Source organism: Gobius niger, assembly GCF_951799975.1.
Source record: "Gobius niger genome assembly, chromosome: 19".
NCBI lineage: Eukaryota > Metazoa > Chordata > Actinopteri > Gobiiformes > Gobiidae > Gobius > Gobius niger.
In genome coordinates, this window is record NC_136870.1 from 27,868,940 (window position 1) to 27,894,869 (window position 25,930).

A 25,930-nucleotide genomic window follows, 5' to 3' on the forward strand; every position below is an offset into this window, starting at 1 on the left:
AACTGAAGAAGATTCAAAAAGTTTTTCTTTCTTGTTACAAGAAAAATTATCATGTTTTTAGCAAATTTATCTGAACAAGAAATGACTAGATTTTATTTCCTAAAACAAGATTTTTTTTCTCAAGAAAACTTTGCGGCAAAACATTATTACTTTTTAGGGAAAAAATAAGAACTTGTTTCTTAAAGCAAGACATTTTTTACTTAGAATCCACTTTTTGCAGTGTGGAGCTGAACCTGATATTGCACAATACAAAAAGTGAATATCAAGCATTGGCTTAAATGAGTTGAATTGAGGAAATGTTTCTTGTTTTGAGCGGTTTTCACTCATTTAGACACTTTTCCTGATCGGACCAGGTTTGCTTTGCTTGTTTGAGGACATTTCAGACCAGTTCTAGGGTAAATCTCGCTTGAAATAAGAAAGTAAAATGAGATGAGACCAATTTTCTTTCCCCATTGGCAAAGAAAATGACCTGAAATAAGGACGAAATGTATCGAAACGAGTCAGAAACATCTAAGAACAAGTGAAATAATCCAGGACAAATGAGCAACAACTTCTTAACCAGTCAAAACAGCTCAAACATTGATTATTATGCTCAAATTGAGATGTTTATACTGATCTAGTTAAATACTTTTTGCAGTGCGTCCTTCAGTATCGCTCAGGTATCGATATCGCCAAAGCCCCGATCTCGGCCTCTTGGCGTGTGACCTGTGCCTAACGTCGTCCCACTTAAAGCCTCTCTCTGCTTTCTCCCTCCGGCCCCTGAACCGCCCTGCGGGCCGACCCGGGCCGCCCCGGGCCGCCCCAGGCCGATGGGCCGATGGGCTTTAGCGCGGCTCATGGCCCGTCAAACGGACTTAGGCTAATGGGATGCAGCTACTTAGCGGCGGATTAGCGTGACGTACTGCGACTCGCGGCGCTAATCGTCCCACAATCCCTCCTCAGCGCTCGGGACAAATCCTTCAACCCGGAGGAGCCGTGAAAAATCAAAGGAATATGTTTTGTTTTTGTCCGTTTGGGGGGTTTTGAAATGAGCGCGGGCCGCGGGAGCTGCTAAGGGTTAAAAACTGACGATCGAAGCTACTTTTTGAGGGTTCTGTGTGTTTTTTCGGGGGCACGATGGCGCTGCTGACGGTGAAGTTCGACCTGAAGAAGCGCGTGAAGCTGGCCCAGACCGTGTGGTTCATGTACTGGTTCGCCGTCATGGCCGGCGTCCTGGTCTTCAGCATGGGCCTGTTCTTCAAGATCGAGCTGCGCAAGCGCTCCGAGCTCATGGACAACAGCGAGAGCCACCTGCTGCCCAACCTGCTCATCCTCATGGGGCTGGTCCTCTGCGCCATCAACGCCGTGGGCGGCAAGATCTGCTACGACTCGCTGGACCCGTCCAAGTTCTCCAAGTGGAAGCCCCTGCTGGGCGCCTTCCTGGGCGGCTGCGTGGCCTTCAACGCGCTGCTGCTCCTCACGGCGCTGCTGTGCTTCCTCATGAGGATCCCGCTGCAGTTCACGCTGGCCGAGGGGCTGAGGAACGCCGTGCGCTTCTACAAGGACACGGACACGCCGGGCCGGTGCTACATGAAGCGCACCGTGGACCTCATGCAGATGGAGTTCAGGTGCTGCGGCAGCCGCGACTTCAGGGACTGGTTCGAGATCCAGTGGGTGAGCAACCGCTACCTGGACTTCAGCGCCAAGGAGGTCAAAGAGTGAGTAATGAATGTTATATTACTCTAAACTAATGTTATAGTACTCTACGATCAACCAAGGAGGTCAAAGAGTGAGTAAATGAATATTATATTACTCTACACTAAAGACAAGGAGGTCAAAGAGTGAGTACAGATGAATATATTACTCTGAACTAATGTTATATTACTCTACAATAAAGACAAGGAGGTCAAAGAGTGAGTAATGAATATTATATTACTCTGAACTAATGTTATATTACTCTACGATCAACCAAGGAGGTCAAAGAGTGAGTACAGAGTTATTATATTACTCTGAACTAATATTATAGTACTCTACAATAAAGACAAGGAGGTCAAAGAGTGAGTAATGAATGTTATAGTACTCTGAACTAATGCTATAGTACTCTACGATCAACCAAGGAGGTCAAAGAGTGAGTAAATGAATATTATAGTACTCTGAACTAATGTTATAGTACTCTACACTAAAGACAAGGAGGTCAAAGAGTGAGTACAGATGAATATATTACTCTGAACTAATGTTATATTACTCTACGATCAACCAAGGAGGTCAAAGAGTGAGTACATGAATATTATATTACTCTGAACTAATGTTATAGTACTCTACAATAAAGACAAGGAGGTCAAAGAGTGAGTACATGAATATTATAGTACTCTGAACTAATATTATAGTACTCTATAATCAACCAAGGAGGTCAAAGAGTGAGTACAGATGAATATATTACTCTGAACTAATGTTATATTACTCTACGATCAACCAAGGAGGTCAAAGAGTGAGTACAGAGTTAATATATTACTCTGAACTAATATTATAGTACTCTACAATAAAGACGAGGAGGTCAAAGAGTGAGTAATGAATGTTATATTACTCTGAACTAATGTTATATTACTCTACAATCAACCAAGGAGGTCAAAGAGTGAGTACAGAGTTCATATATTACTCTGAACTAATATTATAGTACTCTACAATAAAGACGAGGAGGTCAAAGAGTGAGTAATGAATGTTATATTACTCTGAACTAATGTTATAGCACTCTACAATAAAGACAAGGAGGTCAAAGAGTGAGTACAGAGTTATTATATTACTCTGAACTAATGTTATAGTACTCTACAATCAACCAAGGAGGTCAAAGAGTGAGTAATGAATATTATAGTACTCTGACATAAACCAAGGAGGTCAAAGAGTGAGTAATGAATATTATATTACTCTGAACTAATGTTATATTACTCTACAATCAACCAAGGAGGTCAAAGAGTGAGTACAGAGTTCATATATTACTCTGAACTAATGTTATAGTACTCTACAATCAACCAAGGAGGTCAAAGAGTGAGTAAATTAATATTATATTACTCTGAACTAATATTATAGTACTCTGACATAAACCAAGGAGGTCAAAGAGTGAGTAAAGAATGTTATATTACTCTGAACTAATGTTATATTACTCTACGATAAAGACAAGGAGGTCAAAGAGTGAGTAAGACTTTTATTCATCTGAACTAAAGACAAGGAGGTCAAAGAGTGAGTACATGAATATTATATTACTCTGAACTAATGTTATAGTACTCTACAATCAACCAAGGAGGTCAAAGAGTGAGTACATGAATATTATATTACTCTGAACTAATGTTATAGTACTCTACAATAAAGACAAGGAGGTCAAAGAGTGAGTACATGAATATTATATTACTCTAAACTAATGTTATAGTACTCTACGATCAACCAAGGAGGTCAAAGAGTGAGTAATGAATGTTATATTACTCTGAAATCAACCAAGGAGGTCAAAGAGTGAGTACAGAGTTAATATATTACTCTGAACTAATATTATATTACTCTACAATAAAGACAAGGAGGTCAAAGAGTGAGTACAGAGTTTTATTCATCTGAACTAAAGACGAGGAGGTCAAAGAGTGAAAATAGGCAAGGCAACTTTATTTTTACTGCGCATTTCGTACACAAGGCAACTCAAACAGCGACAGAACTGAGACGAAAACAATGAGGAAGATGTGACAAAAAAGTGAGAAAATTTAGGGCAAAAATTGACAAAAAAAATGATAAAAGAATAATGAAAAAATGATGAAAAAGTAGCAAAAATTTGATAAATATTTCACAAAAAACTGACAAAAATTGACCAAAAAGATTAGGAAAAAATTACAAAAATGTGGCAAAAAATTGACAAAAAATGAGAGTTAATATATTACTCTACAATCAAGCAAGGAGGTCAAAGAGTGAGTACAGAGTTCATATTATATTAAGTAAGGGATAATGTATAGAACGCTGGTCATTATCGGGAAAATAAGCACCTTCAGGGCGAACTGGACGGTCTTGTTTCGTCCTGTCGGTGCTTATTTTCCCTATAATGACCAGCGTTCTTTACATGATCCGCTTATTATTCGGCCATTTGCAACTGAACACACACAACATAAACTTCGTACACTTTTATGAAGGCCGAACGGTTTATTTAATGACTTCCACGACAAATAGTTCCCTAAAGTTTGCGCGTCGCTCGGCAACGTTTTGCTAGGCTAGAAGCAGCGAGGCTAGCAGCTAGCCTAGCTACTTAGCTGAAGGCGCAGGTGGAGGAATGGTGGTGAATCTCTGGGTAAGTTGAAAGTCAGACTCACACAAAGTAAATATCAAGCATTGGCTTAAATGACTTGAATTGAGGAAATGTTTCTTGTTTTGAGCGGTTTTCACTCATTTAGACACTTTTCCTGATCGAGTTTGCTTTGCTTGTTTGAGGACATGTCAGACCAGTTCTAGGGTAAATCTCACTTGAAATAAGAAAGTAAAATCACCAATGAGATAAGACCGATTTTCTTTCCCCATTGGCAAAGAAAATGACCTGAAATAAGGACGAAATGTATCGAAACGAGTCAGAAACATCTCAGAACAAGTGAAATAATCTGGGACAAATGCCCAAGAACAACTTAACTAATCAAAACAACTAACATTTGGATTATTCTGCTCAGATTGAGATGTTTATACTGATCTAGTTAATTACTTTTTGCAGTGTAACTTCACGAGCGATTCCCCGACTTCTCTCTCAGTGACGGGACAGAAAGTGTCAGAGTGATATGAAAACATGAACTCCTTTATCAGAAAATAATGACCGGGAGAACGTTGGGAAATCCCATTCAACGTTGTGAAGAGCCGTATAATAATCTGAAATAAAACCAAGGAGGTCAAAGAATGTTTTCAGAGTCTTCTTGATTAACCCCTTAACTCCCGCCTGAACCGAGCACATTTTCTCCAGTTTGGCTTTACCCCAATCCAAAAGCTTCTGGAAAACAGGTGAGAAAGTAGGCAAGGCAACTTTGTTTATACCGAGCATTTCGTACACAAGGCAACTCAATGCGGCAACTCAAACAGCGACAGAACTGAGACGAAAACAATGATGAAGATGTGACAAAAAAGTGAGAAAACTTAGACCAAAAACGGACAAAAAAAACGACAAAAGTTGACCAAAAAAGTAGGAAAAAATGACAAAAAATGATGAAAAAGTGGCAAAAATGTGATAAATATTTGACAAAAAACAGACAAAAAATTGACCAAAAAAAATAGGAAAAAAGACAAAAATGTGATGAAAAATTGACAAAAAATCGATGAAAAAATGATGAAAAATTGACAAAAAAAATTAAGAAGAAAAAATTGACAAAAAATTATGAAAAAGTGTAAAAAATGCGATAAATATTTGACAAAAAAGTTACAAAAATTAGTTAAAACCCCCCAAAAAAATGATGGAAAAAAAATGTGATGACGTGAGGAAAAAGATCCATTTAGATGAGTTTTGTAGGTCTTAGCTTTCAAATGAGGCGTTACACTGGCCTACAGGATTTGGGTAAAGCTGAACTGGAGAAAATGCTCTCGGTTCAGGCGGGAGTTACGGGATCGTCCAAAGTCTTCTCATAATGTTTACACTATTTTGAAAAGACAGAACTTTATTGATCTCACGATGCAGAACGCAGATTGTGAAGAACATGTGACTGTGCCGTGGCTCCTGATTGGTTGATTGGTGTCACGTTGGAACATTCACTTTTCTGCCCGACGACAGTGAAGCTCAGGTTTATTTCCATGTTCGAGAGTGAGAACCTTCTGTCTAAAGCAGGCAAGTCCAAAGTGAAATGAAAGTCTGTCACTTGAACATAATAATTCCATCTAGAACTAAGTTTACAGGCAGGACTTTTGTTCCGCCTCTGCTTTGTTTTGTGAGGAACAAACAGGAGGAGAAAGACCTGAGGCTCCTGTAGATGGACAGTTCATAAATAGGAGGATTTCAGGTCACATGTTTCTCAGGTCACCATCTTTTTCTGCACTTCTGTCATAAACTGTTGGCCGCTAACAGTGAGGTGAGGTGAGGTGAGGGCATGGATCTGTTATAATGAACCGTTGATGATCTTCTTCTACAGTTTGTGTGTGTGGAGCACATGGTGGCGCCTCTAGAGGAGCTTATTGGTAATGCATCGGTGCCGGACCAGCAAAACGGGACGACTGAGAGCAGCTTTAACCCCTTAACTCCCGCCTGAACTGAGAGGATCTTTTTCCTCACGTCATCAGATTATTTTTTTTCCATCATTTTTTTGTTGGGTATTCAACTCATTTTTGTAACTTTTTCGTCATTTTTTTATCACATTTTTGTCATTTTTTTTGTCATTTATTTGTCATTTTTTTGTCATTTTTTTGTCACATTTTGTCATTTTTTTGTCAATTTTTTGTCACATTTTGTCATTTTTTTGTCACATTTTTTTCATTTTTTGGTCATTTTTTTTTATCACATTTTTGTCACATTTTATTATTTTTTTCTCACTTTTTTGTCACATTTCCATCATTGTTTTCGTCTCAGTTTTGTTGCTATTTTCACACCTTTTCTCCAGAAGCTTTTGGATTGGGGTAAAGCCAAACTGGAGAAAATGTGCTCGGTTCAGGCGGGAGTTAAGGGGTTAAAACACTGACCTCAGATCTGTGGCCTCCAGGCTGTACATATGAACATATCTGATCCCTGGTCCAAAATAAGGTCAGAGCCGACAAAGGAACCCAGAGGAACATCATCTGTCAGGTCAAAGTCTGCTGATTTGGCCCATATTCATTAGTCTGTAAGGAAAAGTGACCAGTTTTAGCCTCAGAAAGAGGAGGGTCAGAGCTTTAAGACCCCCCATGTTTACAGAAGCTCATGTTTATGTGAAGACTGGAGCTCCTAAAGCTTCACACACAGTCTTCATGTTCCTCTTTTGGCTCAACCAGAACATGTTGTTTTATGTTAATTTAAGCACTTGGTTTGAGAGATAAAACAAATCATTAGTTATTTGGCAAATTTATTTAACTCCTGCCCCTAGAGGCCGTAAGCGCCACTGCAGGTCTTGTACATGTTGTGTTTTTTACTCATTAACCCCTTAACTCCCACCTGAACCGAGCACATTTTCTCCAGTTTGGCTTTACCCCAGTCCAAAAGCTTCTGGAAAAAAGCTGTGAAAATAGCAACAAAACTGAGACAAAAACAATGATGGAAATGTGACAAAAAAGTGACGAAAAAAAGACAAAAATTTGACAAAAATGCGACAAAAAAATGACAAAAATGTGACAAAAAATGTGACAAAAAATTACAAAAAAAAAGTGACAAAAATGCGACAAAAATGTGACAAAAAAATGACAAAAAATGTGACAAAAAATGTGACAAAAAAATTACAAAAATGTGACAAAAATGTGACAAAAACGTGACAAAAAATGACAAAAAATTAAAAAAAAAAAAAAAAGATGGAAAAAAATCTGATGACGTGAGGAAAAAGATCCATTTAGATGAGTTTTGTAGGTCTTAGCTTTCAAATGAGGCGTTACACTACAGGATTTGGGTAAAGCTGAACTGGAGAAAATGCTCTCGGTTCAGGCGGGAGTTAAGAGGTTAATCGTCCGTGAGAGTAAATCCTGCACTGACAGAAAAGACAAAGGGACAGAGGGATAATGTTCATCCAGTTACACAATGGGATCATTGTTTTCACTCAGACTTGGCTGTAAATACTGTTTAAAGTGACGCTAGCCCACAGTTAGCCTGTTAGCTTCTTCTTCGTGATTCCATTACTCCAGCCTGAACCTTTGCACAACTGAGATCTGGGTCGAGCCGTAAAGAGCCGTTCAAAAGAGCCGCTCGCTCAGGAACAGGATCACTAGTTTCAGCATCATCGTCTTTAACCTCTTACCCCCCGCCTGAACCAAATGCATTCTGTCCTCTCTGGCCATTATATAAGTCTGTGTCTCTGTCTCATTTGAAAGCTAGGACCCACAAAACTGATCTTTTTCCTCGCGTTGTTGCTGTGTTGTGTCACCATTTTTATGTTTTTTTTTTTTTTTACTTTGGTCATTTTTGTTGAGTTTTTTTTTCACATTTTTGTTGAATTTTTGTCACATTTTTGTCACATTTTTATTAATTTTTTTTTGAATTTTTGTCACATTTTTGTCACATTTTTGTCATTTTTTTGTCACATTTTTGTCACATTTTTGTCACATTTTTATAGATTTTTTTTTGATTTTTTTTTTGAATTTTTGTCACATTTTTGTCACATTTTTATTGAATTTTTGTTGAATTTTTGTCACATTTTTATTGAATTTTTGTCACATTTTTGTCAAATTTTTGTCATTTTTTTGTTGAGTTTTTGTCACATCTTTGTCGCGTTTAAATCCTTGTTTTCTTCTCATTTTTTGTGGCTGTTTTTGTGCTTTTTTCCCCGAGAACCTTTTTGATTTGGGTAAAGCCAAACTGGAGAAAATGGGATCCGTTCAGGTGGGAGTTAAGAGGTTAAAGTAACTCAATCATTTGTTAAAGCTCTGGTTGGTAAAGTAAAGTCTCCAGAGTAAAGTAAAGTCTCCAGAGTGAAGAGCTGAGAATGAACCGTGTCATTGAGTCACGTCCAGGAGGTAAATCTGATGATAATGAGATGATCCTCAGTCAGAAACACGAGAGCGTCGGTCAGACAGAACTTTAAAACTGTCCAGGTCATTTTAACACCAAAACTGGACCTAAAAAAGACTAAACCGGGACCAGAACACAAATAAAACCTAATGGAAGAAATCTGGACTTTTCTTTGTTCCTCGTTGGTCCCGTTGGCCCCGTTGTTCCCGTTGGTCCCGTTGGTCCCGTTGGTCCCGTTGGTCCCGTTGGTCCCGTTGGTCCCGTTGTTCCTCGTTGGTCCCGTTGGTCCCGTTGTTCCTCGTTGGTCCCGCTGGTCCCGCTGGTCCCGTTGTTCCTCGCTGGTCCCGCTGGTCCCGCTGGTCCCGTTGGTCCCGCTGGTCCCGTTGGTCCCGCTGGTCCCGCTGGTCCCGTTGTTCCTCGCTGGTCCCGTTGTTCCTCGCTGGTCCCGCTGGTCCCGCTGGTCCCGCTGGTCCCGCTGGTCCCGCTGGTCCCGCTGGTCCCGCCTCCTCCCGTGATGTAACTGACCTGGATCAGAGTTAAAGCTAATCCACAAAACACTGACTCTAAGTGGCTTTGATGAAAGTGACATTCGAGCTCGGTCAGTCAGGAGTCAGCGGCGACCGCGGAGACTCATGAGGAACAAAGACAACTGTAAAAATACTGCATGTTTTAATACAGTATGTTTTAAATACAGTATGTTTTAAATACTGTATGTTTAAATACTGCATGTTTAAATACCGTATGTTCTGACAGTTTTGATACGGAGATAACGAGCACATGGGTTTAGACCAGGGGGGCCCAAACTTTTTGTCTCCGAGGCCAAAATGAAAAAGTGCCTGTGAGTCTCGGGCCAAACACGGCGACGACAAGCACGAAAAACATATATCTGCAAATTATAAAGTTATTTTATTTTTTTTACTTTCAATAGCCTACATTTGCATTTGTTTCTATCCATGCAAATAACATGCTCTATTAAAACAAATGGGAACTACAGCAAAAGCCTAGTTTTAGTAGAAAAAAAATATTTTTATCAAATAAATTTATCAAAATATTTTGAAAGCGTAAGTTCAGCATCAATTCTTTTATAAGTCACTTTTTAACGTGCTGTTGTTAATGTCAACAACCTATAAAAAGTTGAAAACTGTGAAAGTTGATGCTACAACGCCGTGTGACCAAGACACCACAACAGTGTTTCCTTAACTTTGCGAAAGGAGTGAAACAGCGCCCCCAATTTGACCCTGGTGGTCAAAAGGTGTACTGCATCTATATTTACCTTTGAGAATGAATGGAAGAGGGTTAGTATTAACCAGACGCAGCGCAAAATAGGGCCAAAATTTGGCCCACGGGCCCCACTTTGGGCACCCCTGGTTTAAAGCAATGGGCGCCGGCTGCTCTGCTTTATGACCACGACACTGGGGGCCGCCATTGCTGTAGTACCTCCATATCACCACTAGGCCCCATTGAAAAGTATTGGATTTTAGACACGTTAAATCAACTTTAACGCCTGGTTTCAATGTTTTCAACACTCGACTCGGCTGATCTTCCTCCTGAGATAACGCTGGGCTAGTCACAGTTAAAGAAACCAGGCTGGTTTTCGTGAGAAGAATGTTTGAAATCTCGTACTTAATGAGGCTCGGACTGTTAGCATTGGAGCAGCGCGAGCTACACGTCACGCGAGGGCGGAGTCTACGGTGAAGATCCCGCCCTTATGCCCTTTTTAGGAACATGCTTCATCAGAGCTGGGGAGGCGGAGTCTGTAAATCCTCCATGACTTCCCCCTCGAGCGCGGTCATTATGGTAAACGGGGAGGAGTGAGGGGGAGGAGTCTATTATACATACAGTCTATGGTTTAGAGTAAATGTGGTGAGTTTGGTGACAGTCACAGTCGAACACTGGAAGGATGTTTGTGTATGATGTCGTCTGTCCCGGTGCCTCCGTCCACAGTCAAAGGGAACCTGGGGCTGATGTTTCTGTATGATGTCGTCTGTCCCGGTGCCTCCGTCCACAGTCAAAGGGAACCTGGGGCTGATGTTTCTGTATGATGTCGTCTGTCCCGGTGCCTCCGTCCACAGTCAAAGGGAACCTGGGGCTGATGTTTCTGTATGATGTCGTCTGTCCCGGTGCCTCCGTCCACAGTCAAAGGGAACCTGGGGCTGATGTTTGTGTATTTCACAGTATCAGACTTTGCTTTGGAAAGAGCTCAGTGTGAAACGAGCCTCCAGGTCAGAGACATGGCCTGATCACCTCAGATCCTGTTTTACATGTTTGATGTTGCAGACGTTTGTGTATCATCTCAGAACCTTGAGCGATTCCTGGGTGGGGCCTTTCTGTGTCTGTGTTCACTAAAACATGTACAATAGGGCAGAGTGTGTGAGTGTGAGTGTGTGGCTGATGGCACAGGGCGGCGGTGGCTACAGTCGAAGCCTGTCTGGAGTGACTGAAACAAGACGAGGCCTGAAGAGTCTTGTTTTGTTTCATTGTTTTTCCGTGTGTGTAAACTACAGCCTTTACACTGCAAAAAGTAATGAACTAGATCAGTATAAACATCTCAATTTGAGCACAATAATCCAAATTTTAGTTGTTTTGACTAGTTGAGAAGTTCTTGGTCATTTGTCCTAGATTATTTCACTTGTTCTGAGATGTTTCTGACTCGTTTCGATACGTTTCGTTCTTATTTCAGGTCATTTTCTTTGCCAATGGGGAAAGAAAACTGGTCTTATCTCATTGGCAATTTTACTTTCTTATTTCAAGCGAGATTTACCCTAGAACTGGTGTGAAATGTCCTCAAACAAGCAAAGCAAACTCGGTCCCATCAGGAAAAGTGTCTAAATGAGTGAAAACCGCTCAAAACAAGAAACATTTCCTCAATTCAAGTCATTTAAGACAATGCTTAATTACTTTTTGTAGTGCACTCCAGTGCGGCGCTTTGAGACGCTTGTCAACACAGGCTTGTAAAGTGCAAAGTTCATTCTGTAAAATCTAATGAACATTTAGAATCATTTACGGTTGAATCATGTTTGTTTGGAGACTGTGTTCGACTTCATTTCACTAAAATCTGCTGTTTCCAAACCTAAACTCTCAGACTCTGATGAGACTGAGTGAGACTGAGTGATGTCATCGTGTATTACTGCAGTTTAATCAGATGTAAAGCCTCAGTTTGTACTTTTACTGGTCTGACTTTATTCCTCGGTTAAAGGAGCCCAGTTTCTCTCAGGTGCAGAAGTTCATCCTGATGTTTCTCCAGGTCAGGTTTTTATAAAGTCTCAGAGTGTTCAGTGAGAGGAAGGAGAACCTGAGCTGAGTCGTTCGTGGGAACTTTCTGCTTTGAAAGAACTTTATGGTGAATTATGGAACTTTATATGTAAAAAAAAAAACTTTTTATTTGAGCGTGTCTGACTTTTCATGAAGCAAAGTCACAGGAGTCGGATAAAGATCATGATCAGTTTAATCACAGGTTTATATTAGAGGAACTTGATCAAAGGCGGTGGCCACACCGCCTTTGCTCTGCCCAATCCCGTCAGACCGTGGAAGCTCAGCTGAAGGGCCTGGTCGGTGCTTGGATGGGAGACCGTTTAGTAACACCAGGAAGCCTAGTGAATGTAGTGAGTGAGTGGTTGGTGGTCGGAGGGGCCGATGGTGCAGACTGGTTGCCTCGCTTCTGTCAGTCTACCCCAGGGCAACTGTGGCTACAATAGTAGCTTACCACCACTGAGTATGGAGTGAATGAAAAATGCAATGTAAAGCGTCTTTGAGTGTCCAGAAAAGCGCTATATAAAACCAATGCATTATTATTATTATATAAACATGTGAACGAACATGTTGTTTACACGTGTGTTTGGAGAATCTGATGCTGGAGATGAAATATTCTCCTCAAGTTTTTTCAGTTCAGTCGACGGTTCTGTTCATAAAGAGTGGATCCAAATATATGTTTCCCTAAAGTCAAAGTCCTCAGTTCGATTAAACTCCAGAGTCTTTGTTTCCTCAGTGGCTCCTGTGATGTTGTACTTTCCAAGCGTGTTGGAGAGAGTTTGGACTTGGGCTGAAACGACTGATCGATTAATCGTTTTCTGGTTCACACAAACTAAAATGGAGCAAAAATGACATAAAAAATGTAGTATTTTTGATGAAATCCTGCTTTGATTTTATATTTAGGGTCTGTAGTGTTTTGTACATTCAATAATAGAGCCTTCGAAAAACTTTCCTTTAGTTTCCTCCATCAGCACATCCTCAAACAGAACCACTTAAGCTACAATGTGATAAAAAAACACCATTCACAGCCACGCGATGAATCGATGAATCGTAAAATGATCAGTAGATGAATGGACAGAACAATGGTTTGGACCTGAGTGTCGAAGTCGTGGCTCCTCCTCGTTCCTGGTTTGTGTTAAAGTGTCTCAGTCTTCGCTCCTGGGGGTTAAGTGGATTGGTGGATATCGCTGGATTGGTGCTGGATTATGGCGGGTCTCTGAGGGGGCGGGGCTTCCGGCTTTAGCTCCAGATAAACGTGGTGAAGAGTTCAGCCGTGAGAGAATCTGACCCAAAACGTGACACTGACAATAATAATGAATGTCCTTAGCGCCCCCTGTTGTCACAGTTCAGAAGCTTCATTCACAGGATTACAGACGACACATTTTTAGGAATATCAGTGGTTTATAATGACATCCAATCAACATCCCCCAAAGTCTGCGCTGGAAACCAAACGTGTGTCTGTGATGAATAAGCGAGGGGGGCCGGGGCCGGGGCCGGGGCCGGTGGCCGTTGTATTTTCTGAAACTTTCCCTCCACATCTCGTGATAACGTTGCCCTTGTGAGCCCCGTGCGTCCGTCACGCTCCCCCCACGCTCCCCCCACACTGGTCAGAGCGCCTTCATTTTTCATCTCAGCCGCGGAGCCAAAGGCCACAGAGAACAAACACATCACACTGCAAAAAGTGGATTAGAAGTAAAAAATGTCTTACTTTAAGAAATAAGTTCTTATTTTATCCCTAAAAAGTAATAATGTTTTGCCGCAAAGTTTTCTTGAGAAAAAAAATCTTATTTTAGGAAATAAAATCTGGCCATTTCTTGTTCAGATAAATTTACTAAAAACATGATCATTTTTTCTTGTGACAAGAAAGAAAAACTTTTTGAATCTAAGATCAACAACTCTTAATGTAAGAACTGATTCTCACAGAGATAAAACATTCCATTCTTTAAAGTGGGCGGCTCGGTGGCACAGCGGTTAGAGCCTCAGCTTCACAGCTCGAAGGGCCCGGGTTCGATTCCCACCAGGACGGGGCCTTTCTGTGTGGAGCATGTTCTCCCCGTGTCTGCTACTAAAAACATGTACAATAGGTGAATCCTCCAGCAGGTGATTCTGACCATCAGCCTGGCTCCACATCATGGAGGCGGGTTTTGGAACATTTTACTTAAATCAAGCAACATTTAAGTAAAATACCCACAATTTTTCACTAAATAAGAATGTTTTCCTTAAATTATTCCATTTTCTGAGACATTTTGCTTAATTCTAGTTATTTATTTGCTTAAATTTAGTGTTTCTTTCTTGTTTTATGAGAAAAATATTCTAGAAATATTTTTCTCATCTTAGCAAGAAAAAAACACTGACCCCGTTGGCAGAACAAACAAGACAAAACGTCTTATTTTAAGATGTTTTCCTTGTTTTTAGTCGGGTATTTTCACAGAGTGATGTCATCGTTAGTGCTGACGCCCTGTGGTCTCGTCCACATGTGGTTCGTCCTGTTTGGAGAAAACGTCTTTAATCTTTAGGATTAACTCTGGATCTGGACCAATTACAGAAAGAACTGGCAAAAGTCCAAACGACAGTAAGAATAGTTCAGAGCGAAACACGGCGTTTAACTCTAACATCTTATAAACATTATAAACATTATAAACATTATAAACATTAGAGTCACTGGTAAAGCCCTGTGTGACCAGTGTGGGACGTCCTGGATCAGATTTATATGTGATATCAGCCTAAGACATTCTGACTGAACTTTATTTCATTACAAAAAAAGACATGTTTATATTTGTTTTATATTTTTTTTTATTTTTTTTTATTTATATTTATATTTACTTTTTATATTTATATTTACTTTTTATATTTATATTTACTTTTTATATTTATATTTACTTTTTATATTTATATTTATATTTACTTTTTTTTATTTTTATTTTTATTTTTATCTGTGACTTGTTTTGCAGCTTCAGTTTTGCTTCACTTGTCTGTTGCTCCTCTTTCTTTTAGCTTTAGAGTTTGTGTCATTACCGTCCGGGACTAAAATACTTTTCCAAGAATAGTCCAGGTAACAGTGACTTAAATATCATCTCTGACCTCTGACCTCTGACCTCAGGCCTCACCTGCACTCGCTGACCTCACAGTTAAGTCTGACCTAACCCACAGAGAAGCTCAGAGCTGTGAAACCTCTGAACAAGAGGAAACAGGAGTGAGATATGAAACCCAGGGGCTGCTGTTGTACATGTTTTATGACCGCAGTGGGTGTCCTGTTTGGAAATGTTGAAGTAAATTACAGGATTTCACACACCTGCAGAGGCGGTTCGTGACCGCTTAACTCCCGCCTGAACCGAGAGGATCTTTTTCCTCACGTCAACAGATTTTATTTCATCATTTTTTTGTTGGGTATTCAACTCATTTTTGTAACTTTTTTTCATTTTTTCGTCAATTTTTTATCAAAATTTTGGTCGTTTTTTGTCACATTTTTATCTCATTTTTGTCAGTTTTTCTTCATTTTTTTTAAATCAATTTTTTGTAATTTTTTTGTCCATGTCTTGTGACATTTTTGCCACTTTTTCATAAATTTTTCGTCACTTTTTTGTCACATTTCCATCATTGTTTTCGTCTTGCTATTTTCACACCTTTTTTCCAGAAGCTTTTGGATTGGGGTAAAGCCAAACTGGAGAAAATGCACTCAGTTCAGGCGGGAGTTAAGAGGTTCTTAAAGAGACAGAGGCCTATTTCAAGACATTCACTACAGCCATTTTGAGAGAGACATTTTATACAAGGCAGTTATTCTAATTTACTGCATTTACAGACCAACAGAATTTTTTTTTTTTTTATGGGACTGAAAAAAGCAGAAACTCCCCTCCCTCTTTAAAGCACCACCCCTGTGATACCATAGGATATCACAGGGGTTTTCATTGGGGGCAGATCTCTTTAAAGAGGGGGTATTCTGCCTTTTTCAGTCACATAGCACCAGTCTATATCTCACTACAATGATGACAAACCTTCTGAGCACATTTTCTCCAGTTTGGCTTTACCCCAATCCAAAAGCTTCTGGAAAGAAGCTGTGAAAATAGCAACAAAATTGAGATGAAAACAATGATGGAAATGTGACAAAAAAGTGGCAAAAATGTCACAAGAAATGGACAAAAAATGGATAAAAAATTGACCAAAAATTGATTTTTAAAAAATGGAAGAAAAAATGGCAAAAATGTGACAAAAAATGTATGAAAAAGTGGAAAAAATATCACAAGAAATTTACAAAAAGTGACAAAAATGTGACAAAAAAATTACAGAAATATGACAAAAATTTGATAAAATTTTGACCCAAAAAATGACGAAAAAAATAAAAAAAAAATATGAAAAAGTGGAAAAAATGTCACAAGAAATTGACAAAAAATTGACGAAAAATGAGTTGAATACCCAACAAACAAAATGATGGAAAAAAAATCTGTTGACGTGAGGAAAAAGATCCTCTCGGTTCAGGCGGGAGTTCAGAGGTCACGAACCTCTGAGCCTTTAGACACGCCCCCTCCACACGCTGTCTGTGGCATCAGTGGGGAGGGGGTTCTGCTGAGGAGCAGTGGTCGGTTACTCGGCTGGTGACGAAAGCTCGGAGGCGTTTCCAGGAGGTGGGGGCGTTCCTAGGAGGACTCAGGCAAACCTATCCCTAAAATGGCCGCCATCAGAGTTTTTACAGATTACTCACAAATACGTGAATGTGCCAAGGCAACACTTCAGCCATGTTTTTAATGAGGGAGTGACAGAATAACATGATGTAGAGCTTGAAAAAGTCCATTTTTCATAAGACCCCCCTTTTGTTTTTACATACACACAGTAACGTGTTTCTCCCGTGTTTTTTAGCCGTATCGGCAGTAACGTGTTTCCTCCCGTGTGTAACGTGTTCCTCCCGTGTTTTTTAGCCGTGTCCGCAGTAACGTGTTTCCTCCCGTGTCCGCAGTCGTATCGGCAGTAACGTGGACGGCCAGTACCTGATGGACGGCGTGCCCTTCAGCTGCTGTAACCCGTCGTCTCCGCGGCCGTGCATCCAGTTCCAGATGACCAATAACACGGCTCACTACAGCTACGACCACTACACGGAGGAGCTGAACGTGTGGAGGCGGGGCTGCAGCGAGGCGCTCCTGGCCTACTACGGCGGCATGATGAACACCATCGGGGCGCTCGTCATCCTCGTCACCCTGCTGGAGGTAACGCGTGCTCTGAGTCTGACACGGACGACAGGAATCTGGGCTCTAAACTGGGACAGGAAAGCACTGACTCTGTAAAAAGTCATAAAACTAATGTGGAGAAAATTCTCTCTTTCATTCTACTGGAATTTGACAAATAGAAATAAGTATTTAAATTCTACTTGACCCAAGGAAGATAAAAGTTAACCTCTTAACTCCCGCCTGAACCGAGAGGAGCTTTTTCCTCACGTTTTTTTTCCATCATTTTTTTGTTGGGTATTCAACTCATTTTTGTAACTTTTTTGTCATTTTTTGTCATTTTTTGTCATTTTTTTTGTCACTTTTTTTTGTCACTTTTTTTTGTCAATTTTTTGTCACATTTTTGTCACATTTTTGTCATTTTTTCGTCATTTTTTTGTCATTTTTTCGTCATTTTTTTGTCACTTTTTTGTCACTTTTTTGTCATTTTTTCGTAATTTTTTTGTCATTTTTTTTGTCATTTTTTTGTCACATTTTTGTCATTTTTTCGTCATTTTTTTGTCACATTTTTGTCATTTTTTCGTCATTTTTTGTCACATTTTTGTCATTTTTTCATCATTTTTTTGTCATTTTTTTGTCATTTTTTTGTCATTTTTTTGCCACATTTTTGTCACTTTTTTTAATCAAATTTTTGTCATTTTTTCTTATTTTTTTCATCAGTTTTTCGTCACTTTTTTGTCACATTTCTATCTTTGTTTCCGTCTCAGTTTTGTTACTATTTTCTCACCTTTTTTCCAGAAGCTTTTGGACTTGGGGTTAAAGCCAAACTGGAGAAAATGTGCTCGGTTCAGGCGGGAGTTAAGGGGTTAAAAGTGTTTTCATGCCTGACAGTGAGAAAAATGCAAATGTGTTTTAATGAAGTGTATGTAAACATCTGCTTCTCGCTTTAACACAGTTCTTTTAACAGTTCATGATGTTTTCAAGCATCTAAAACATCCCCAAGAGGAACTGAGACTTCACTCTTCATACATGAAACTGTGAAACACGTTTAACAACTGTAAACACAAGGGAGGCACCGATGCCACTTTTTCTAAAACCGATACGAGTACTTTGATTTAAGTACTCGCCGATACCGAATACCGATACGAGTACAAGGCATTTTCTTCAACATTCTTACTTTTTTCACAGCAGGTTGGTTTGTAATTAGTAAATTTACTCATGTACATTTCCTTAAGTAAAGTCGGCGACACATTTAAGAGCAGTTATATTAGAATTGTGCTGATGCCATTTATTTATTTATTTATTTTATTTTCATTCAATATAATGTTTTATTTTTATGTCTCTGTCCATCACAGACAGAAAAGCCCATGTCCTAAAGCTCCCAATGCCTGAGCTTTATTCATTTATGTGTTTTTATTTAACAATAGTATTGAGATGTTACTTAAATGGTCTCTTTTCGTCTTTACTTCAGCTCCTGTAGATTTTCTCGTGTGTTTGTAGTAACTTAGCGAGAAGCTACAGCGTTTTCATTGTTCTGCTGCAGCTCATTTTCCCTCAATATAAACATGCTGTATGTCTTTAATTTGGATTTTCTGAGGACTTTTTAGTTTCTGGGTTAGTTTTTCAGATGAATAAACCCCTGGGCATAAAACAGTGTCAGAATGGCCAAAACTGTTAGCCGCGAGTTAGCATCGTTAGCATCGTTAGCATCGTTAGCCTGTATGTTGTAAACACTGCAGACGCTGCAGCGAGTTAGCATCGTTAGCCTGTATGTTGTAAACACTGCAGACGCTGCAGCGAGTTAGCATCGTTAGCCTGTATGTTGTAAACACTGCAGACGCTGCAGCTCTAACAACATTAAGCTCTGGTTAAATCCAGCTCAGACTCTGGTTTAGAGGCGCAGTCTGTAATAAAGTCAGCTCTATGTGGATTATTGTGTTTACACTAAACTATTCTCCAGTTTGTTGCTTCTCAGCTGAGAGGTCCGCACAAGTCAAACGGTATCGGTTTCTGGTATCGGGACCTCATGAATGAGTACAAGCATGTGGTATCGGCCCGATTCCTGATACTGGTATTGGTATCGGTGCATCCCTAGTAAAATCATCTGTACACAAATGTTTTATAGATACAAAGGCTTCTTTTCTCATTTTGGCTTCACTTTACCTTGTGTTTCTGATTCTTTTAGTTTCAACACAGCCTTTTGAAGCTCATCCTCTCTTATATGTCCTTTATGTAAACATCTGGTTCCCACTGTCTGCACATGTGGTTCCCACTGGTCCCACACTGGTCATGTCTGATCTGACCTCTGCTTTGTCCCGTTTGTCCCGCGGTGACTCTGATGAACTCTCTGAAGTCCAGCTCTGTTTTTCCTGAGGAGCGCTGACCCAGTTGGCACTTTCTGACTCGATCATCCTCTTATCGAGCACATCCTCTTCCTGCATCCTCACCCGACCTCCCAACATCCTCTTTCTGCATCCTCACCCGACCTCCCAACATCCTCTTTCTGCATCCTCACCCGACCTCCCAACATCCTCTTTCTGCATCCTCACCCGACCTCCCAACATCCTCTTTCTGCATCCTCACCCGACCTCCCAACATCCTCTTTCTGCATCCTCACCCGACCTCCCAACATCCTCTTTCTGCATCCTCACCCGACCTCCCAACATCCTCTTTCTGCCTCCTCACCCAACCTCCCAACATCCTCTTTCTGCATCCTCACCCGACCTCCCAACATCCTCTTTCTGCATCCTCACCCGACCTCCCAACATCCTCTTTCTGTGTCTCTCATATCTAACCCCTCCCTCCCCCTCAGATGGGCGTGTCTCATGTATCTAACCCCTCCCTCTCCCTCAGATGGGCGTGTCTCATGTATCTAACCCCTCCCTCTCTCATCAGATGGGCGTGTCTCTCATGTATCTAACCCCTCCCTCCCCCTCAGATGGGCGTGTCTCTCATGTATCTAACCCCTCCCTCCCCCTCAGATGGGCGTGTCTCTCATGTATCTAACCCCTCCCTCCCCCTCAGATGGGCGTGTCTCTCATGTATCTAACTCCTCACTCCCCTCAGATGGGCGTGTCTCATGTATCTAACCCCTCCCTCTCCCCTCAGATGGGCGTGTCTCATGTATCTAACCCCTCCCTCTCCCTCAGATGGGCGTGTCTCATGTATCTAACCCCTCCCTCCCCCTCAGATGGGCGTGTCTCATGTATCTAACCCCTCCCTCTCCCCTCAGATGGGCGTGTCTCATGTATCTAACCCCTCCCACTCCCTCAGATGGGCGTCTCTCATGTATCTAACCCCTCCCTCTCCCCTCAGATGGGCGTGTCTCTCATGTATCTAACTCCTCCCTCTCCCTCAGATGGGCGTGTCTCATGTATCTAACCCCTCCCTCTCCCTCAGATGGGCGTGTCTCATGTATCTAACTCCTCCCTCTCCCCTCAGATGGGCGTGTCTCTCATATCTAACCCCTCCCCCTCAGATGGGCGTGTCTCACATCTAACCCCTCCCCCTCAGATGGGCGTGTCTCATGTATCTAACCCCTCCCTCCCCCTCAGATGGGCGTGTCTCATGTATCTAACCCCTCCCTCTCCCCTCAGATGGGCGTGTCTCATGTATCTAACCCCTCCCTCTCCCTCAGATGGGCGTGTCTCATGTATCTAACTCCTCCCTCTCCCCTCAGATGGGCGTGTCTCTCATGTATCTAACCCCTCCCTCTCCCTTAGATGGGCGTGTCTCATGTATCTAACCCCTCCCTCTCCCCTCAGATGGGCGTGTCTCATGTATCTAACCCCTCCCTCTCCCTCAGATGGGCGTGTCTCTCATGTATCTAACCCCTCCCTCTCCCCTCAGATGGGCGTGTCTCTCATGTATCTAACCCCTCCCTCCCCCCTCAGATGGGCGTGTCTCATGTATCTAACCCCTCCCTCTCCCTTAGATGGGCGTGTCTCATGTATCTAACCCCTCCCTCTCCCCTCAGATGGGCGTGTCTCTCATGTATCTAACCCCTCCCTCTCCCTTAGATGGGCGTGTCTCATGTATCTAACCCCTCCCTCTCCCCTCAGATGGGCGTGTCTCATGTATCTAACCCCTCCCTCTCCCCTCAGATGGGCGTGTCTCTCATGTATCTAACCCCTCCCTCCCCCCTCAGATGGGCGTGTCTCATGTATCTAACCCCTCCCTCTCCCCTCAGATGGGCGTGTCTCATGTATCTAACCCCTCCCTCTCCCCTCAGATGGGCGTGTCTCATGTATCTAACCCCTCCCTCCCCCCTCAGATGGGCGTGTCTCTCATGTATCTAACCCCTCCCTCTCCCTCAGATGGGCGTGTCTCTCATATCTAACCCCTCCCCCCTCAGATGGGCGTGTCTCACATCTAACCCCTCCCTCCCCCCTCAGATGGGCGTGTCTCATGTATCTAACCCCTCCCCCCTCAGATGGGCGTGTCTCTCACATATCTAACCCCTCCCTCTCCCTCAGATGGGCGTGTCTCATGTATCTAACCCCTCCCCCCTCAGATGGGCGTGTCTCATATGTAACCCCTCCCTCTCCCTCAGATGGGCGTGTCTCTCATGTATCTAACCCCTCCCCTCAGGTGGGCGTGTCTCACATGTAACTCCTCCCCTCAGATGGGCGTGTCTAACATGTAACTCCTCCCCTCAGATGAGCGTGTCTCACATCTAACCCCTCCCCTCAGGTGGGCGTGTCTCACATGTAACTCCTCCCCTCAGATGGGCGTGTCTAACCCCTCCCTCTCCCTCAGATGGGCGTGTCTCTCATGTAACTCCTCCCCTCAGATGGGCGTGTCTCACATGTAACTCCTCCCCTCAGATGGGCGTGTCTCACATGTAACTCCTCCCCTCAGATGGGCGTGTCTAACCCCTCCCTCTCCCTCAGATGGGCGTGTCTCTCATGTAACTCCTCCCCTCAGATGGGCGTGTCTCTCATGTAACTCCTCCCCTCAGATGGGCGTGTCTCTCATGTAACTCCTCCCCTCAGATGGGCGTGTCTCTCATGTAACTCCTCCCCTCAGATGGGCGTGTCTCACATGTAACTCCTCCCCTCAGATGGGCGTGTCTCACATGTAACTCCTCCCCTCAGATGGGCGTGTCTAACCCCTCCCTCCTCCCTCAGATGGGCGTGTCTCATATCTAACCCCTCCCCCTCAGATGGGCGTGTCTCACATGTATCTAACCCCTCCCCCTCAGATGGGCGTGTCTCACATGTATCTAACCCCTCCCTCCCCCCTCAGATGGGCGTGTCTCACATGTAACTCCTCCCCTCAGGTGGGCGTGTCTCACATGTAACTCCTCCCCTCAGGTGGGCGTGACCGTGGGCCTGCAGTACGTCCAGTCCTCGCTGGCGTCCCTGGCGAACCCCGAGGACCCGGAGAGCGAGAGCGAGGGCTGGCTCCTGGAGAAGAGCGTGAGGGAGACGTTCACCGACATCACGGCCAAGATGAAGGCCGTGGGCAAGGGCGCCAAAGTGGAGGAGGGCGGCGAGGAGGCGGCGGCGCCCCCTGCTGCCAGCTGAGCGCCACAGACACTCTGTCACTCACTGGACTGTAGCTGAATGTACGCAGAGGCGGCACTCGAGTACTTTTACTCTTTACTTCTACTCGAGTAACGCGCCGTCAAACCTTTAGTTTTACTAAATCTGACAAAGGTTCATCTACGTTTGTAATTCGAGACGCTGCAGGAGAAACATGGAGGTTCTTCTTAAAGGGGAGGTTTCTTCACATCGCCGTCTATATCTCACCTTTAACTGCAGTGAATCAGCATAACTGCCTTGTATAAAATGTCTCTCTCAAAATGGCTGTAGTGAATGTCTTGAAATAGGCCTCTGTCTCTTTAACCCCTTAACTCCCACTTGAACGAGCACATTTTCTCCAGTTTGGCTTTAACTCAGTCCAAAAGCTTCTGGGAAAAAGCTGTGAAAATAGCAACAAAACTGAGACGTAAACAATGATGGAAATGTGACAAAAAAGTGACGAAAAGTTAATGAAAAAGTGGCAAATATTGACAAAAATTTGACAAATATTTGACAAATATTTGACAAACAAATGACAAAAAATTGAAGAAAAAATGACAAAAAAGTGATGAAAAATGTGACAAAAAATGACAAAAATATGATAAAAATATGATAAAAAATTTGACCAATAAATTACAAAAAATTGATTAAAAAAATGGAAGAAAAAATGACAAAAAATTTCTGAAAAAGTGATGAAAAATGTCACAAGAAATTGACAAAAATGTGACAAATATTTGACAAACAAATGACAAAAAATTGAAAAAAATGGAAGAAAAAATGACAAAAAAAGTGACGAAAAATGTGACAAAAATATGACAAAAATTTGATAAAAATTTGATAAAAATTTGATAAAAAATTGATAAAAATTTGATAAAAATTTGATAAAAAATTGATAAAAAATTGATAAAAAATTGATAAAAATTTGACCTATAAATTACAAAAAATTGATTAAAAAAATGTCACAAGAAATTGACAAAAAAATTACAAAAATATGACAAAAAAGGTCAAAAAATTGAAGAAAAATGTACAAAAATGTCACAAAAAATTGACCAAAAAGTTATAAAAATGAGTTGAATACCCAACAAAAAAAATTATGGAGAAAAAAAATCTGTTGACGTGAATGTGCCAAGGCAACACTTCAGCCATGTTTTTAATGAGGGAATGACAGAATAACATGAGCTTGAAAAAGTCCATTTTGCAGAATACCCCCCCTTTAAAATGTCTCAGCAGAGCTCACCCTTTAAGGCCATAATCCTAAAAGAAAACTCATCTAAAGCAGGGGTGTCCAAAGTGCGGCCCGGGGGCCAAATACGGCCCTCAGACCAATTTTTGGTGGCCCTCTATATTTTGTATAATTTCAAGTAGAATATATAACAGTAAAAGTTAATTTGTCTGATTTCCAGAGGGATTTCTATTTGTTCCATTGGCTTTAGCGTTTTTATCTGATCTGCTTTAATGGGAGGGTTCGGCCTTTGGTCTTTTGACGATGAAGAAAACCGGCTCCACCGAGAAAACCGACCCCTGACATAGAGGTTAGACTCATTATTACGACGGCCCGGTTTCATGTACGAGGTCCTGAACAAAGCGAGTAACAAAAGGCCATCATTATATGTTGTTAAAAGTTTTATTTTTATACAAAAACCTAAAACGATGAAACACATTTTCTCCTCATCTTCACGTCATTCATCCACAGAAGTTTAAATCTGATTCTCTTGTTCTCCTGCAGCGTCTCCGCGTCCATGAATCAGAATGTATTTGTAAATCAGACTTTTCTTTCCCGGGTTTGAAGTTTTAAAGAGTCGTTTCGGGACCGGCTGCTGTGCGAGTCCGGTCCCTGAACTCAGACTCCGCGGTTCAAAGAGATTCTTAGTTTCTTTAAATGTAGCTGAAGCTCAGGCCCTCAGTCGTTTTCCTTTTTCAAACCCGTTAAACGTTTACGGCAGAAGAACTTTAGCGTTTCAGAGGAATCTGTAAATATTTGACTTGGTGATTGTCGGACTGTGATGGTTTGTGGATTGTTCTGCATCGCCCGGACGGAGAACGAGACCTCAGAGAGACTCCTGTCCCGATAAAAACCCCTTATGTCCGGAAATTCAAGACCGAGCGGCTCTTTTGAACGGCTCTTTTGAACGGCTCTTTTGAACGGCTCTTTTGAACGGCTCTTTAACGTGAACGATTCGAACCTCGATTGTGAAAAAAGACGGATCTTCTTTTAACCAAGAACTCCCTGAACATCGGAGCCACAATGAATCCGTCACTACGAGTCTTTAAAAGAGTCTCAGGTTTAAAAAGCTCGTCCTGCAGCTCAGAGCAGGGAAACAATCTCAAAAATAAAAAATAAAATCTCAAAAATATTGAGATTTTCCTTTAGTGAAGATCGTCCAGCCCAAAACGGCGTAAAGAAACTCTCCCGAGCGTCGGTCTTTGGTTCTGGGTCCGGGCGCTGCAGAGACTTTACTGTAAATAAAACCTTTGTGAGTGAAAGTGTTCTTTTAAACTGTGAAAGTGCGAGTGAGAGGAGGCGGAGCTACGAGAGGGGGCGGAGACTAAAGCGGCAGCTAAAAAACAACCTCCTCCGCCTGCTCTCGGCACCGCACGACAACCACGCCCTCCACGGTGACCACGCCCCCGACTGTAACCACGCCCCCACTATAACCACGCCCACGACCATGACCACGCCCCCGATGGTGACCACGCCCCCGACCATAACCACGCCCTCGACCATAACCACGCCCCCTCTTCAGTTTGGGTCAGACTCAGCTCTGTCAGTCCCGTCACTTCCTGAGACTTCAGGTGAGTTCAGCTCATTTTGGGACGATTCCAGATGTTTTCTGACCCGTTCAGCCTCGGCTCAGATCGGTTCTTTAACGACGCCTGAACTAAAGTCTGTGTCGTCCAGAACCAGAAACCAGAACGATAATGTGTGAAAGAACTTAAGATGTTGAAACATGGGGAAAAAATAATGATGGAAAAAAATGTGAGGAAAAAAATGAGGCAAAAATAGTGAAAATATGAATATTAAAAAAGGGGGAAAAATTTAGGAAAAATCAAGGATTTTTTTTTTATGGGGAATTTTTTTTTAATTCTAGCATTAAAAATTGGCAAAATGAGAAAACAAAAATAAGTTTTTCTTTTTAATTAGGGAAAAAATGGGAGAAACATTGGGGCAAAAAAAATATATTGGAAAAGAAAATTGGGCAACAGTTTTTTTTTTTAATTAGGGAAAATATAGGGAAAAACATTGGGGTAAAAAAAATATATGGGGAAAATGGGAATAAATTTGAAAAAAAAAGTGAAAATATTAGACAAGAAACAAGAAAACATTGTGTGAAAATGTGGGGGTTCATTTATTTGAGGTGAAACCACCAGGTCACTTTTTTAGTGTTGCCTCGGATCAAAACTGGATTTTT

The 25,930-nt window shown here is 41.8% G+C and overlaps 1 protein-coding gene across 1 annotated transcript; it reads left to right on the forward strand.

Moving 5' to 3' along the window:
- Nucleotides 1-1,116: 1,116 nt before the first annotated feature.
- prph2a (peripherin 2a (retinal degeneration, slow)) lies at nucleotides 1,117-22,528 on the forward strand (the record flags this gene model as incomplete). Its single annotated transcript, XM_079577256.1, has 3 exons — nucleotides 1,117-1,697; nucleotides 16,791-17,037; nucleotides 22,311-22,528. 3 exons carry the CDS (start codon nucleotides 1,117-1,119, stop codon nucleotides 22,521-22,523), a joined length of 1,041 nt encoding a protein of 346 aa, XP_079433382.1. The 3' UTR covers nucleotides 22,524-22,528.
- Between the last annotated feature and the right edge of the window lie 3,402 nt (nucleotides 22,529-25,930).